The 15,091-nt window shown below is 56.4% G+C and overlaps 3 protein-coding genes across 5 annotated transcripts; all 3 read left to right on the forward strand.

Moving 5' to 3' along the window:
• The first annotated feature begins 1,953 nt into the window (after window positions 1–1,953).
• On the forward strand, window positions 1,954–3,292 carry RETN (resistin). Its single transcript, XM_087426072.1, has 4 exons — window positions 1,954–2,023; window positions 2,154–2,281; window positions 2,738–2,815; window positions 3,143–3,292. The coding sequence occupies exons 2-4, from the start codon at window positions 2,164–2,166 to the stop codon at window positions 3,277–3,279; spliced, it is 333 nt and encodes a 110-aa protein (XP_087282198.1). The 5' UTR covers window positions 1,954–2,023; window positions 2,154–2,163; the 3' UTR covers window positions 3,280–3,292.
• A 4,910-nt stretch (window positions 3,293–8,202) lies between these two features.
• MCEMP1 (mast cell expressed membrane protein 1) lies at window positions 8,203–10,377 on the forward strand. 2 transcript variants are annotated; one of them, XM_087426071.1, is made up of 7 exons: window positions 8,203–8,308; window positions 8,572–8,661; window positions 9,225–9,353; window positions 9,545–9,595; window positions 9,686–9,832; window positions 10,122–10,184; window positions 10,290–10,377. In XM_087426071.1, the coding sequence occupies exons 1-7, from the start codon at window positions 8,239–8,241 to the stop codon at window positions 10,307–10,309; spliced, it is 570 nt and encodes a 189-aa protein (XP_087282197.1). In that variant the 5' UTR covers window positions 8,203–8,238; the 3' UTR covers window positions 10,310–10,377. The 2 variants fall into 2 exon arrangements, with proteins under 2 accessions (XP_087282197.1, XP_087282196.1); XM_087426070.1 differs by lacking the exon at window positions 9,225–9,353 and having other exon boundaries at window positions 8,228–8,308.
• A 1,477-nt stretch (window positions 10,378–11,854) lies between these two features.
• On the forward strand, window positions 11,855–13,921 carry TRAPPC5 (trafficking protein particle complex subunit 5). Of its 2 annotated transcripts, none has more exons than XM_014797715.2 (2): window positions 11,855–11,892; window positions 13,311–13,921. In XM_014797715.2, exon 2 carries the CDS (start codon window positions 13,320–13,322, stop codon window positions 13,884–13,886), a length of 567 nt encoding a protein of 188 aa, XP_014653201.1. In that variant the 5' UTR covers window positions 11,855–11,892; window positions 13,311–13,319; the 3' UTR covers window positions 13,887–13,921. The 2 variants fall into 2 exon arrangements, with proteins under 2 accessions (XP_014653201.1, XP_087282194.1); XM_087426068.1 differs by lacking the exon at window positions 11,855–11,892 and adding an exon at window positions 12,078–13,034.
• Window positions 13,922–15,091: the final 1,170 nt, after the last annotated feature.

Below are 15,091 nucleotides of genomic sequence, written 5' to 3' on the forward strand. Positions count from 1 at the left end.
ACTTTATATGGGATGCCGCCACAGCATGGCTTGACAAGCAGTGCGTTGGTGCGCGCCCGGGTTCCGAACCGGCGAACCCCGGGCCGCCGCAGCGGAGCACGCGCACCCAACCACTTGCGCCACCGGGCCGGCCCCAACATGTTCAGCTTTATGGGCCATATGGTCTCTGCCACAACCACTCACATCTGCCAAGAACGTGTGAAACCAGCCATAGCAGAAGTATTACAAAGTGGGCATGGCTGTGTTCCAAGAAAACTTTTTTTTTTCGGTGAAGAAGATTGGCCCTGGCCTAACATCCGTGCCAATCTTCCTCTATTTTGTATGTGGGACGCCACCACAGCGTGGCTTGATGAGCAGTGTGTAGGTCCACGCCCGGGATCTGAACCCACGAACCCCACACCATCAAAGCAGAGCACACCGAACTTAACCACTACACCACTGGGCCGGCCCCTCATATGCTTTTTATATGTCGCTAAATATTAAAATTTTTTTCAGTGATTGAAAAATGTAAAAACTTTTTGGCAGTTCCTCAAGCGCTAAACATAGAATTGCCATATGATCCAGCAATTCCACTTGTGGGTATATACCCAAGAGAATTGAAAGCAGGGTCTCAAAGAGATATTTGTATACCCATGTTCATAACAGCATCATTCACAACAGCCGTGAGGTGGAAACAATCCAACTGTCCATCAACAGATGAATGGATAAACACAGTGTGGTCTATCCATACAATGGAACATTATTCAGCCTTAAAAAGGTAGGAAATTCTGATACCTGCTACAACATGGGTGAACCTTGAGGACAGTGTGCTCAGTGAAAGAAGCCAGACACAAAAGGGTAAATATTGTATGATTTCACTTATTTGAGGTATGAATAGCCAAATTCATAGAAACAGAAAGTCGAGCGGTGGGTGCCAGGGGCTGGGGGAGGGGGAATGGGGAGTTAGTATTTAATGGGGACAGAGTTTCCATTTAAGCTGATAAGCAAGTTCTGGAGATGTGTGGTGGGGACGGTTGCACAACAATGTGAGTGTACTTAATGCCACTGACAGGACGCTTAAAAATGGTATTTTTTTTTTTTTTGAGGAAGATTAGCCCTGAGCTAACATCCATGCTAATCCTCCTCTTTTTGCTGAGGGAGACTGGCCCTGAGCTAACATCTATTGCCAATCCTCCTCCTTTTTTTTTTTCCCCCTTTTTCTCCCTAAAGCCTCAGTAGATAGTTGTATGTCATAGTTGCACATCCTTCTAGTTGCCGTATGTGGGACGCCACCTGAGCATGGCTTGCCAAGCAGTGTGTCAGTGCGCGCCCGGGATCCGAACCCGGGCTGCCAGTAGCAGAGCGTGTGCACTTAACCGCTAAGCCACGGGGCCGGCCCCAAAAATGGTAAGTTTTATGTTATATGTACTTTACTACAATTTCAAAAATCCATTTGTATTGGAAACCAAAATGTAAAAGCCATTCTTAGCTTGTGGGTTATACAAAAACAAATGGTGGACTGGATCTGGCTCACGGGCTGTAGTTTGCCACCTTCTGTTGTAGATTGTTCCTTGAAGGAATAAACCACGATTTTATTTATCCATTCTGTTGCTGATAGGCATCTGGGTATGAACATGGTGCGCAATTCTCACACGGGGACATTTTGGTCATGTTTGCATTCTCCACCCCTGCACACAAATTCCTGTTTCTCTACTTGTCCCTCAGACTATGGCTTCTGGAATCATCCCCCAGGCACTACCTCCTGGACCTGCCCCAGCCTGGATGCGGGAAAGGAGAGCTCTTGAAAGAAGTGGCTGCAACAGATGTGGGGGTAGGGGGGCAGAGCCCCTACCCCTGGGCCCCTGGAGTCTGTCCCAAGAGCGTCCTCTTGGCCCCGGATGTCTGATGTCGGAAGGGAGAAGCAGGGGGCAGTGGACTTATTAGCCAAGACAGGAAGCCCCACACCCTGAGGACTTAAAGAGTGAGATGTGGCAAGGGCGTGGAGTTCGAGTCCAAGATTTGCCCTGCCGAGTTCACCGAGAGGGTAAGTGACAGCTGGGCCTCCAGCCCCGTCCTCCACAGGGACCCAGGGTTCCACATCCCATGCGCTCTGCGGACCTGACCCTCCCCGGGGTTGGGAAGGGGCCAACCCCGCTGTGGGTTCCCTCTCACAGCTCCTGCAGGATGAAGGCTCTCTCCCTCCTCCTCCTTCCCGCCCTGGGACTGCTGGTGTGTGGCAGGATGCTGTGTCCCGTGGATGAAGCCATGAATGAGAAGATCCAGGATGTTACCAGAGCCCTAAGTGAGGACCCTCACATTCAACCTGACCAGGGGCCTCAGAGGCCCCCGTGAGTCCTGATATGAAGCGAAGAACATCAAGCCAGCCCCAACCCCAGCCCGAACCCAATCTCAACCCCAACCAAACCTCAACCTTGAGCCCAACCCCAACTAAAATCTCAAGTTCCAACCCAACCCTAAGCAAACCTCTACGTCAAACCCAACCCACTCCCAGCCCCAATCCAGCTCCACCTTAAACCATAGCTCCAAACCCTCCTTCCTCCAAAACACTCAAATCAAGACCGAATCTTGGGAGGTAGTGACCTGCCCACCACCTGGGCTTTCCACCAGGGCCAGGACCACCTGGGCCTCCCCCAGGGTTTTCTTGACCCCTTGCCTATCTCCAAACTACCCGGGCCTGGGCGCCCTGAGAATGGGGGAGGGGCAGCTTGGTCTCACAGCCCGCCCCTCCCTCCCACAGTTCTTCAGGTAATAAGGAACATTGGTCTGGACTGCCGAACCATCAGCAACAGCGGGGACCTGGCCACTTGCCCCAGAGGTGAGTAGAGAAGTGTAATTTCCAGGCTCTTACCTCTGTTCCCAGTACCCCCGAACCCCCTCCCCTCATGTCCAGCCTCTATTTCTCTAGGACCCTGGAGTCCCAGCCTCTACTTCCCAAGAGTCCTGCTCCGCACCCCCAGCCTTCTCCCTCCCCCACAGTTCTGGGACCCAGTTTCCTCAGGACACTCGTGTTCAGGCCCCCAGTCCCTCCGCCGCCCACGCATCCGGCTCCCTTTCTCTGGTGTGGGAGCCTGCAGCCCCCTGGACCCCTAGCCCCGCAGCCTCCTGCTCGGGGTTCAAGCTCCCCCACTCCCGCCCCCCGCAGGCTTCGCTGTCACTGGCTGCGCGTGTGGCTCCGCCTGTGGCTCGTGGGACGTGCGCGCCGAGACTACATGCCACTGCCAGTGCAAGGGCATGGACTGGACGGCCGCGCGCTGCTGTCGCATGCAGCTCGCCGCCTGAGGTCGCGCGTGCGCAGCGCGGCCCAGGCCTGGGGGTGGGGTGAGGCGGGGGGCGGGGGCAGGCCTCAGAGGGGCAGGGCTGGAAATAAACTGAGAAGATGATAGAAGAGATCCGGGCAGTGTGTTGTGTCCTTTGTGGGGTGTGGGGGGCTGAGCTGGCGTCTCCAAAAAGAACGCGGCGCCTGGACGCCGGAGGGAGGCCGGGAGAGGGTCGCCTGCGACTTTCTTCTGCCCCATTCCCCCCTCTTCCCATGTCCCTTACCTCTGCCTCCGAGAATGGGGCCTCAACTTCCTCTAATGCTACCCACACCCAAGGCTCCTGGCATCCTTCAGGAGGGGAAGTGGGTGTTACCTTTGAGGTCACCTTGACGGCCCCTCTCGGGTCGCAGGCCTCCCGGGAAGTTGCTGGGTCATGCTCCCCGACTTCCCACTTCCCGAATGAGGCTTCATCCAGGATCTGGGTCCGGACGGAACAGGGACCACCGCCTGCCACACTCCACATACACCCCAGGACCCCAAGCCCCCAGCAGCCCCAGAGTCAGGGTGCACCCCCGAATCATCTCTCAGCCCAGAACCCTGAGCCCCCAGCCCTCCCTCCCAACCTGCATCGACGGACCCCCAAGGTGGAAGCAAAGCCAGGTCGACGACAGGAAGGAATCTTCACAGGGGCCTGCTGAGAATTCCTACCTGTGGCCACGCACGCAAGTTGACGTTTTCACTCGCGCAGGCCCAGTTTCGAGCAGTTACAACCCGCGGGACCCAGGGGCACAGACGCCCTAAGGAACACTCGAATACGGAAGCTCAGGGCAGGGGACTTGTTTGCTCGTTGGTGTGTCCCCGTCGCTTAGAAGAGAACATGGCACACAGTAGGCGGTCAGGAAATGCCTGTTGAATAAATACCCAATACACACGTGGATACACCACCCAGGTGCACACACTGCATGTACACGTACAGTTACACATGGCCACGTGAACACACAATACACAATCCAGTTACCATGGTCACACAAAGACATTCCGCCCACAGACACACACGTGGACGCAGGAAGGCACGCTTGAAGCACACAGACGTGCCCTTTGTGTGGGGGGACACAGGGATACATAGACACATATATGCTTCAGACAGCCTCTCATGCTCCCAACATCAAGTCCCCCCCCCCCCCGGATGACACTGGTCCCAATCTGGACGCACACCCTAGAAGGCAAACCTCCAGTATCCCCTGCCCCAGCTCCCTGGGGGCACAATTCCAGGTGATTTAAGGTTCAGTTCCCTGGGAATCCTAACCCAGGAGTCTTAAAAGCCAGCCCCTGTGAGACACAGACACAGACTTCAGAACACGTGGTGCCCAGTCTTAAAAGGGAGCCCAGACTTAAATGTCACAGTCCCCAGCAGCAGACTCCAGGGGCTGATGAACGGGTGATAGGGTGGGGTCCTGGTTTGGGGGATGTTTTGCACTCTCCCCCCACTGCCACTTACTCCCTATGGTGGCACAGCCCCTTGCCTGATCCTGGTGGCCATGAGCTGAGATCATGAACATTCCTGGTGCCTGTGGGGCCCACTCAGATCCCAACCCAGGGATTTCTCTCCCAGGTCCTCCGTCCTAACCCCACTGCGGCCATGGGGTTTGGGGGGGTCCACTGAGTCAGAAGTGTGTCCAGGACCTGTCTCTCTCACTGATGTGCAGCAGGGAGTCCTCCCTTGTCCCCAGATGCTGATGTGAATGCCTTTACCTCCAAGTTGCACTCAATTGTCCCCTGTATCTGGTCCCCAAGAAGGGTTTTCTCAGAGCCCTCAATTCCAACACAGTCATCCTCCTGTCCCAGGGTGCAGACTTGGAGATCACATCTTACTGCCTATGTGACCTTGGACAGGCAAGCCCCCTTCTCAAGCCTCCGTTTCCTCATTTGCCAACTGCCCAGCCCCCTGTGGTAGCCAAGATTCTTCTAGTTGCAAGTACCACAGACTCCACTTCAAGCTAGCTTGAGCAAAAGTAAAAGGAAGCTTCTGGATTATGTAACCGAGAGACCCAGGGTTAGAATAACAGATTCAGGTATGGCTGGATCCAGGGTCTCAAATGACGACTCCTTCTTGGGTCTGCTTCACTCTCAAGCGCGTTCTCCCCTATCACAGCTCGAGGCTTACATCCTCCCAGTGTGACAGCCTCAGTGGAGGAGAAAAAAGGAAGAATGCCTTTTTTTCTTGGTTAACCCAATAAAAGTGCCAGGCCTGAGTTTCATTGGCTGAGTCTGGCCCATTTGCCCACCCCAGTGCCAAATCTTAGACTCTGATTGGCTGGGCCTGGATCACGTGCCCACTCTCCTGGTTTAGAGTTAGCCCAGGGCCAGTCTTCTTTTTTTTTAAACTTTATTTATTTATTTTTCCCCCCAAAGCCCCAGTAGATAGTTGTATGTCATAGTTGCACATTCTTCTAGTTGCTGCATGTGGGACTCGGCCTCAGCATGTCCTGACAAGCGGTGCGTAGGTGCGTGCCCGGGATCCGAACCCGGGCTGCCAGCAGCGGAGCGCGAGCACTTAACCGCTAAGCCACGGGGCCGGCCCCAGGGCCAATCTTCTTAAGCAAAAAGAGGAGGACTGGCAGATGTTAGCTCAGGGCCGATCTTCCTCACAAAAAAAAAAAAAAAGAGACAGGCTAAATTCACTTTAATAATGTATTTTATTTAACAAAATATACCCTAAATATTATCACTTTAGGACATAGACGAGACTTAAAAATTATTGAGATAGTTAACCATTTTTTTATATTAGGTCTTCGAAATCAAATGTGTGTTTACCGTTAAGGTGCATTTCAATTTGGCCCCATTTCAAGTGCTCGGTGGCTGCCGCGTTGGACAGCGCTTGTTGAGAGAATTATCGTTTTCTCGCTTTGGAAAAAATAAGTAAAAGACCTCCTATGTGCGGGAACTGAGTATATTTTAGGTTCAAGATACGTGATTAGGGCCAGCCCCGGGGCTTAGCGGTTGAGTGCGCACACTCCGCTACTGGCAGCCCAGGGTTCCATCCGGCACGCACCAACGCACCGCTTCTCCGGCCATGCTGAGGCCGCGTCCCACATACAGCAACTAGAAGGATGTGCAGCTGTGACATCCAACTATCTACTGGGGCTTTGGGGGAAAAAAAAAAAGGAGGAAGATTGGCAATAGATGTTAGCTCAGAGCCGGTTTTCCTCAGCAAAAGAGGAGGATTAGCATGGATGTTAGCTCAGGGCTGATCTTCCTCACACACACACACACAAAAAGATGTGATTAAATTCGAGATAACTTTGGAAATGAGCCCTAAGATCTGGTGAAAATAGTAGTTTGTTTTCTAAATTATTGCCAACCTACTCTGTTCAAGAAAGATCGATGTAATAGTAATTCCATGCTACCTCCCCAATGAGATTTGACCCTGTTCTGAGGTAACAGCCACAGAGGAAACGGACCAATGGGGAGCTGGCTCTGCTCTGATGGACAGGCGCAGGGGGCGGGGCCTCAGCATTGCACATTTCTCTGGCTCAGATGAGGCTCAGACCAGGTTCCAGCCCCCTTAACTTCGAGAAAAAGGCAGCCATGAAACTGGAGGCACACAAGCAGCCATGTCACTGTGGCCTGAGAGGGCTCCTGAAGTAATAGTCTCAACGTGGCCTGACAAGCGGTGCATCCGTGTGCGCCCAGGATCCGAACCGGCAAACCCCAGGCGGCTGCAGTGGAGCGCGCGCACTTAACCACTTGTGCCACCAGGCCGGCTCCTGTGTCTCTTACTTTTTTAATGTGGCCGCTAGAAAATTTTTAAACATGTGGTTCACATTATATTTCTTTTAGAAGGCACTGCTCTAGACTTAGAGAAAATTCCCTATACACCTTGTGTTATTTTTATCCCTAGTTTTCAAGGTTAGAGAGACACAAAGAAAGCTTTATGCCACCCTCTAGACAGTGTGAACTCATGAATATGTATATTTCTCTAGGTAAGCCATGCAGACGTATGCAAACAAGCATGTGATGTGTGTACATGAGCAGATGTGTGACTGGGGGTATTCGGGGGTGAGTGTGTGCAAGCGTGTGTGTGTGTGTATGTGTGAGTTTGGGTAAGTGAGCAGATGTGTGCATGAGCATGGGTGTGTTTCTGAGCATTTCTCCATCTGGGGTCTCCTGGTTGAGGGGAAACCGTACTTCCAGGGTTGGGTCAAAGCCGGGGATGGGGGCGTGGGTCTGGCCTTAGTCCCAGATGTGGGTGTGGAGTTCCAGTGGTTAGCCCTGTTGCCTCACATCCGTTCCTTTCCTCCAGGGGATCTTGAAGAAGTAGAAATTCTTGGGGTGGAGCTGAGGGGTAGGACTGGGGCGGGAGGGAGGAAGGTGTGGGGGACCCAGGCATCTTATCTCCGAGGCTGGCTGCCTCTACCCAGAAGGTGGGACCCTGAAGTGCCACACCTCGTCTCTTGAGAGAGGACATGGGAGGATGAAATTCATCCAGGTAGACAGACAGACAGACACACACACACACACAGAGCTTCCAGTAAAGTTCCTGATCATCCTTTTTTTTAAAAAAAAAAATATTTTTATTGAATATAATTGACATATAACATTGTGTAAGTTTAAGGTGTAAAACATGTTGATGTGATGATACATTTATATATTGCAATATGATGACTACCGACCGTCGTGTTAGCTAACACCTCTGTCACAAGTTCCTGACTATTCTAGTCTATCTCCAGGTCTATGGGCTTCTCTTCTTGGTCTTCCCCAAGACCTCTGGTCTCCCAAGAACCTTCTCGATCTGGCGGGGGTGAGGATGCTCCAGAGTGGAAAGGTCCTGGATCCCCGAAAAGAGGAGGCTGGCCTCCCCCTCCTCCCCACCCACACCCCAACCCAGAGATTTCCTCATCTGTCGCGACACCTTCCGGTGGGTGGGGATGTGTGTGGACAAACTGGCAGACTGAGCGCCGTGGAGGCTGAGGAAATCTACATGAACCAGGAGGTCAAGATGCAGGTGGCAGCCTTCAAAGAGAAACGGGGGTCCTCGGCCAGCAAAGAAGGTTAGGCACTTGGGGGTGGGGAGGGGAGAGATCAAGACAGAGAAGTTGAGATGGGAGAGGTAAGATGCTGAATGTCGTGACCAGAGAGCTCCCTCCCCTAGCCAAAATGTGTGTGTGTAGACCTTAGCTCCCCACTTCTTATCTTTCACCCCCAGAAACTGGTTACGTGCGGGGGTTTGGTGAACCGAGATCTCTGAGGCCCTCACCCTCACCCCAGAGCTCCACGCAGCTTTCCACAACCCCTCCCACGGACCCATCCACAGGTGCAAGTGACCCCAACTATGAAAATATCACCTTGACCTTCAGAAACCGGGACCAGTCAAAGGGTAGTCGTTCACCACCCAAGACTCAGGGTAAGCAGCCGCCCGCCAGCCCACATCCCACAGCCTTGGGAAGGGCCCATGGGAGGGCACTGCAGGGACAAGGGGCAGCGTGTGGAGGTCGGGGTCAACGGTGGGGGGTGTGGCGGCGGCAAGGCTCGTGTGTGACAGTGGTGGAGGGTAGCTGTGCAGATGTTGATGACAATGGGGGTGGTGATTGTGCTGAGGGAAGTGTTGGTGAAGGTTTGGGTGATGGGGATGGGCAGTAAGTGTCCATGAAGTGGATCAGGGAGGAGTCACTTAGAGCGGATGAGGGTGCTGATGAACCCTGTTGATGGGGACAATGCTGGCAACGATGGGCACTGAAGTTGCTGGGTGTTGGTGATGGGGATGGTCAGGGGGGCTTGATGGTGACAACTGCTGGTGGCATTGGTCAGGGTACATGTTAGTGGCCGTGTTGTTGATGGTCACAGCTGCTTATGGTACTGGGAAGAGAGGGCGTAGGTGACAGAGCTGTTGATGGTGTTTGAGTCAGTGCTGATGGTCCGAGTGGCAGTGTTGGGCCCTGGAGGTCACCTGTCCTGCCTCTGCCCCAGTCCCAGCCTGGTCCAGGCCACCCTCGGAGTCTGCCCAGGTCCCCCATTGGTTACACAGAGCCATCATGAGCCTGTACCTTCTCCTCGCCCTGGTCTGCATCACTCTCTTGGCCTTGACCCTGGTGAAGAGTGAGTGGGTTTATTTTTTGTTTTTGTTGCTTTGCTGGCAGGGGCAGGGGTTGGGGTGGTGCAGAGGGGCCCTCAGGAGCTGGGGAGGCCCAGGGCTTCCACTCTCCCTTCCCCCGCTCCTGCTCCCAGGACTGCAGAGCTGGGGCCCTTCAAGGTCTTTCCTGCCCCTCTCCGTCCCCCGTCCTGAACAGATTCCGAGATGTCCCAGGAGCTCCTGGACTTGAAAACAGAGCTCCAGAACGGTGAGGGGAGGCCCTGGGCGAGGCCCGAGGGGACGGGGTGGGGATAGGGGGAGCAGCGGTGACACAGACATCTCTGCTCCACGCCCTCAGTCTCCATCTTGGTGCAACAGTGCCAAGAGGAGCAGAAGCTGGGCTGCACAGAAGTCCTGAAGCACGTCAAGGAGACCAAGGGGCACGTTGACCAGATGAAGAGCAGTGTCCGGAAGTGGAATGAGATACTGCAGAAGCTGTCAGCAGGTGCCCTTACAGACCTTCGCCGGGCGAATCTGTCTCCGTGCCCAACATCAGGCTGGGTGCTGGGGATTGGGGAGGGGACAGCAGGGGCCCCGCCCTCCCAGAGTGCAGGGTTGGGAGGGGTGATGGATGTCATCCTCCCTGTCACTCAGAGGGTATTTAAATGCTGCTGGCAACCCCAAGTACACAGGCTCTGCAGCACCCCAGGCTGGGGATCACACAGAGGGGGCTTCCGATAAAGATGGGGGTCTTGTCTGAGGCCCCACTTTAGCTTTCCCTCCCCCACCCCCAGACACGAATGACATCCAGCATGCAGTACAGAAAATCTCTAACGAGCTGAAGCCGCCAAAGCAACGTAAGTTGGGGCTGAGGGAGGTGGATGGCAGCCCCAGATCTGGCTCCAGCTTCTCTCCCAGGGGTGGGGTCTGTCTGACCTCGGTCTCCACCCGCTTCCCCCCAGAGCCCACACCTAGTAAATAAGACATCAAAACCCTGGCTGCAGCATGGAGGACGGGGTGGCACCTCCCAGTGAAGATGGAAAATGGGGGCCCTGCCTGATCTGAACCGGTCCTTCATCCCCATGTATAAAAAAACCATGTGTCATGGTGAATGAGTGTCGTGGAGTTGCGTGCGTGTGTGTGTCGGGGGGTTAAGCATTTCATGGAGGATGGCCATTTCAGTGTGTCCCACAGGAAGGCTATATGGGTGAATGTTAAATTTAGGTGTCACAGCGAGTGTGGTGTGCACGCCTGTGTCACTGGATATGTGACACACGTGTGTATCGTGGCATGTTGTGAGTGTCATGCATGTCACGGTGGGTGGCTGTGTCCACAGGGACCACAAAGATGAGTCACTGTGAGTGTGGGTGTTGGCAACACGTGTTGCACTGTCGGTGTAAATACACCAGTGTCTTGTCGTATGTTCTGTGTATAAATGTGTCATGGCGGAGGTGTGTGGGGGGCACACCGTGAGAATGTATCACTGCAATTGTGGGTGTTGTGGTGTTATCACCACTTGTGCCGGCACGAATGGGTGCATGTCAATGTGAGTGTGCCTGATTATGTCACTGAGGGTGTTCAGAGCATGTACACGCGTGTGTCTATGTTTCTGCACTCACATTTTGCGACGCAAGAAGATAAAGGCCAAGGGAAGACAATGTGTCTTTCGGATCTGTTATTGGGGCGACTGCAGGGGCTTTGGGACCTGGTGGGGGAGGGTCTGCAAGTGTTGGAACTTGGGGAAAGTGGAAAGTCACACAGTGAATGTGTGCACGTGATGCCAGGAATCCTGGGCGCATGAGGGTGAGAATGAATGCTGCTGTGGGTCCCTGTGCCCTGGAGGGTGTGCCCACACGGGTTTGCGGCCTGAGATGTGCAGTGTCTCCCTAAGTGTGCCTGAATGAGCCCATGGATGTATATGAGCCCCAGGCAAGTATCCACGGTGGAACTGTGCTCACGTATGTGCCCGCTGAGCGTGAGTGGTTCACATGCTCCTAAATGTACTACGCCCATGGCTCATGGATGAAAGTCCCCCTAAGAGAACGTGTCTCGAGCTGGCCCCGTGGCTTAGCGGTTAAGTGTGCGCACTCCGCTGCTGGCAGCCCAGGTTTGGATCCCTGGCGCGCACTGAGGCACCGCTTCTCCAGCCCTGCTGAGGCCGTGTCCCACATACAGCAACTAGAAGGCTGTGCAACTACGACATACAACTATCTACTGGGGCTTTGGGGGAAATAAATAAATAAATAAAAATTAAAAAAAAAAAAAAAGAGAACGTGTGCCTAAGGACATACGTGTGTCCCCAAGACATCAGAATGTGTGCCCCTGAGACAGAGATGTGTGCCCATCGTTAGGCGTGTGCCCCCGAGCAAGGGACCACCGGTCCCCCTGTCCTCCTGAGGGTGGTGGACCAAGACCACGGACGCGCGCGCCCCCACGCGGCCGCTCTTGGGAATCACCGAGCGTGCGAGCCCCGCCCAGACGCCCGCCCCGCCGCCGCGCCTGCGCACGCGGGGCCTTTTACGGCGCCGTAAAGCAGCTCGGCCGAACCGACGGCCGAAGTTCCCGGTGAGACCCCGACCCCCTTCCCGGTCCCCTCCCCGCGGGCCTGTGCGTGTCGGGGTCTCGGCGTCCGTGAGCCCCGGTCCGCCCGCTTCGGTCCACCCAGGGGGACTGCGAGGAGGGTGGGCTCCTCCTGGGTCCCTGTGGCGGGTGCACGCCGGGGCGGGGGGCTCGGGGTCCCGGCCTTTCCGCCGCTCGGCTCGCCAACCCCCCTCGCAGCCCCCTCCCGTCCCGCGCGCTGGGCCCTCCCATGGAGGCGGGGGGGCCGGGAGCCCCTGGGACCGCGCCCCTGCGGGTCCGCTGTTGCCATCTCTGGGACCTCGTTGGGGCCGTCTCTGGGACCCCTCTGGCCCCGGCCCTGCACGGTGGGGGCGGGCTTCTCAGCTCCCCCTCCCGACCCCACCCTTGGCGGCCGCTTCACACCTGAGTGGGCGAGGTGGGGGGCGAGGGAGTCTCAGCGCCCTTGGGATCCCCCCTCCGCTGCCACTCCCACCACAGAGCCACATGTGGAGGTCTCGGCGCTCCCTCGGGGTTTCCTCCAACAGCCCCCTTCCGGTTCCTTCCCCCACCGACCGCGGTGGCTTCACTCGCTGGGATGGGGCAACCACCACCCCCCCTCCTGGCTCCCCCAAACCCCGGGTCTGACAGTCCGCCCCCTCCCTCTTGTTTCCCACGGTCCAGCTACCTTTCCGGAGAGCACGGGGTCGGGCGGCTCCCAGCGCCCTCTCTGCCCGGCTTCCAGTCTTGCTTCCGAATGCAGCCCGTCCGCGGCTCAAGGGGGCGCGCTTCCTGCGTGAGGCGCGGGGTTGGAAGGGTTCCCAGCATCCCCTCTGGTTGGCCCCTTGTGCCTCGTTTGTGCCCCCAACCCTCCTGGCCGTAGGTCTTGCCACACCCCTACTCCCCCCTCCCGTTTCTCTGGCTTTCTGCAGGGGAGAGGCGGGGAGGTTCTCTTCACCCTGGGAAGTAAGAGCGCACGGCGGGGGTGGCACAGTTGCCCGTGTCCTCGCACAGTCCGCCATCCGTGTCCCCTTCCTGCCCTAGGTCTGACGCCCCCCTCCCCCATGCGCTAGTTTTCTAGTTACTCCCACAGGTGGCGGAGGGGGCACCTAGGTGCTTTACACATGCGAGGAATCACCTGGAAGTCGAAGGTTGGGGTGGTTTCCAGCGCCCCCTCTGGTCCTCCTCTTGTCTCTCCTCCCACCTTCCCCCCATAAGCCCTCTGGGCAAGGGTATAAGCTCACCCCTTCCCCCTACTGTCCTTCCCTGACTAGGTGTAATGGGGGCGGGCTTTACGCGCAGGTGGATGCCCCTTTCCTTCCACTAACCTCTCCCCACGTGCGATGGAGCACACGAGGGAGGTGGGCGGGAGGCCCCAGGGTTCTCCTTCCCGCCCCTGACCCCCGCGTTTCCTCGTCTCTCCGCAGGGCGGCGGCATGGAGGCGCGCTTCACGCGCGGGAAGTCGGCGCTGCTGGAGCGCGCGCTGGCGCGGCCGCGCACCGAGGTGAGCCTGAGCGCCTTCGCGCTGCTGTTCTCCGAGCTGGTGCAGCACTGCCAGAGCCGCGTCTTCTCCGTGGCCGAGCTGCAGGCGCGCCTGGCCGCGCTGGGCCGCCAGGTGGGCGCGCGCGTCCTGGATGCGCTGGTGGCTCGCGAAAAGGGCGCCCGGCGCGAGACCAAGGTGCTGGGCGCGCTGCTCTTCGTGAAGGGCGCCGTGTGGAAGGCGCTCTTTGGCAAGGAGGCCGACAAGCTGGAACAGGCCAACGACGACGCTCGCACCTTCTACATCATCGAGCGCGAGCCGCTCATCAACACCTACATCTCCGTGCCCAAGGAGAACAGCACGCTGAACTGCGCCAGCTTCACGGCGGGCATCGTGGAGGCCGTGCTGACACACAGCGGCTTCCCCGCCAAGGTCACGGCGCACTGGCACAAGGGCACCACGCTCATGATCAAGTTCGAGGAGGCGGTCATCGCCCGAGACCGGGCCCTGGAGGGCCGCTGACCCCGCCGGAGATAAAGGATGCAGAGAGCCCCCTTCCCAAGTGTGTCTTGTGTCTTGTGTAGGGGCCTCAGAGATCCAGTCCACACCATGACCCAGGCTGGTGGGGAGGCTCAGGCACGTTTATAATACGGTGGAGGGGTGGGGGAGGGCCAGGTCTGACCCAGCTGGGCTTTCAGAGAGGGGTGGGGGGAGGCCAGGGACTGTGTGAGGCCAAACCAGGCAGAAGGAGCTGCCGGTGCCGCTGGAGTGGGGAAAATGCTGGCACTTTCTGGAATCACAGTTGGAGACCAAGGTGGAGAGGGGTGGAGTGATCAGGCTAAGAGGACCTCCTTTAGACCAGGGGGTGGCACACTTTGTAAAGGACCAGCTAGTCGATAGTTTATGCCCGGCAGTCTGTTGACAGCAGTAAGTCAAGCAGTGGGTGTGGCTGTGTCCCCAGAACACAGGTGGAGGGTGTTCTGTTTTAGACCTTTGTTATTCAAACTGTGGTCTGGGACCTGGTGCTTGTTAGAGATGCAGCCCCTCAGGCCTGCCCCAGACCTGCCGGCAGGGTCTGCCTTGTAGCAAGATCCCCAGGACTTCCTGTGACCTTAGTGAGAAGCAGGGCTCTCAGCACAGAGTTAAAACTCCCAGTGGCTGGACCCCACCCCCCGAGTTTCCGATTTCTGCAGATCTGGGGTGGGCCCCGAGGATTTGCACTCTGACAAGTTCCTAAGAACTGTGGGTGCTGCAGGGGCCCCACTTTGAGAGCTATGACCCTAGAGACCTGGTTCTCAAAGGGGAAATGGGTGGGCTCACTTTAGAATCATCTGGATGCTTAAAATATGCTGAAGTGAGTCTCTAAAGACACGGTCAGCACACGAACACTTTCCCTGTTAAAAAAGGAAAATATGACGCTTCAGGCGACACTTCCTGTTCCTTGTGCCTACCACCCTGGCCCCTGATCACTCCGCTTCAATCCTGCCAGGCTTTTGGGGGGAAAATTGTTCAAATTTTCGCCAGCCCCACCCCCACCCCCCCAGGACCTGAACAAGTCTCTTTTGAGAAGACCCCTCAGGTGCTTTCGGCTGGGTCCCCCTCACTGCTTATGAGAAGGGTTTAAGGGGGAAGTGGGGACAGCTTTTTGATTTGCTGTTTGAGGTGCTCCATCTAGCCTTGTCATGGAGGGTGGCACAGGTGGGGAGACGGGGGGCAGGGTCAGTGAT

The sequence above is a fragment of the Ceratotherium simum genome, chromosome 39 (assembly GCF_057802395.1).
Source record: "Ceratotherium simum simum isolate JZ-2026a chromosome 39, ASM5780239v1, whole genome shotgun sequence".
In the NCBI taxonomy this organism is placed as follows: domain Eukaryota; kingdom Metazoa; phylum Chordata; class Mammalia; order Perissodactyla; family Rhinocerotidae; genus Ceratotherium; species Ceratotherium simum.

Excerpts from the sequence above, each read along its gene's own strand:
- RETN (XM_087426072.1), top strand. The coding sequence starts at position 2,164 with ATGAAGGCTCTCTCCCTCCTCCTCCTTCCCGCCCTGGGACTGCTGGTG. Across the intron at positions 2,282-2,737 it reads GGATGTTACCAGAGCCCTAA|TTCTTCAGGTAATAAGGAAC; the intron begins GTGAGGACCCTC and ends TCCCTCCCACAG. Across the intron at positions 2,816-3,142 it reads CCTGGCCACTTGCCCCAGAG|GCTTCGCTGTCACTGGCTGC; the intron begins GTGAGTAGAGAA and ends CGCCCCCCGCAG.
- MCEMP1 (XM_087426071.1), top strand. The coding sequence starts at position 8,239 with ATGAACCAGGAGGTCAAGATGCAGGTGGCAGCCTTCAAAGAGAAACGG. Across the intron at positions 8,662-9,224 it reads TTCACCACCCAAGACTCAGG|TCCCAGCCTGGTCCAGGCCA; the intron begins GTAAGCAGCCGC and ends CCTCTGCCCCAG. Across the intron at positions 9,354-9,544 it reads GGCCTTGACCCTGGTGAAGA|ATTCCGAGATGTCCCAGGAG; the intron begins GTGAGTGGGTTT and ends CGTCCTGAACAG.
- TRAPPC5 (XM_087426068.1), top strand. The coding sequence starts at position 13,008 with ATGCGAGGAATCACCTGGAAGTCGAAG. Across the intron at positions 13,035-13,310 it reads GAATCACCTGGAAGTCGAAG|GGCGGCGGCATGGAGGCGCG; the intron begins GTTGGGGTGGTT and ends GTCTCTCCGCAG.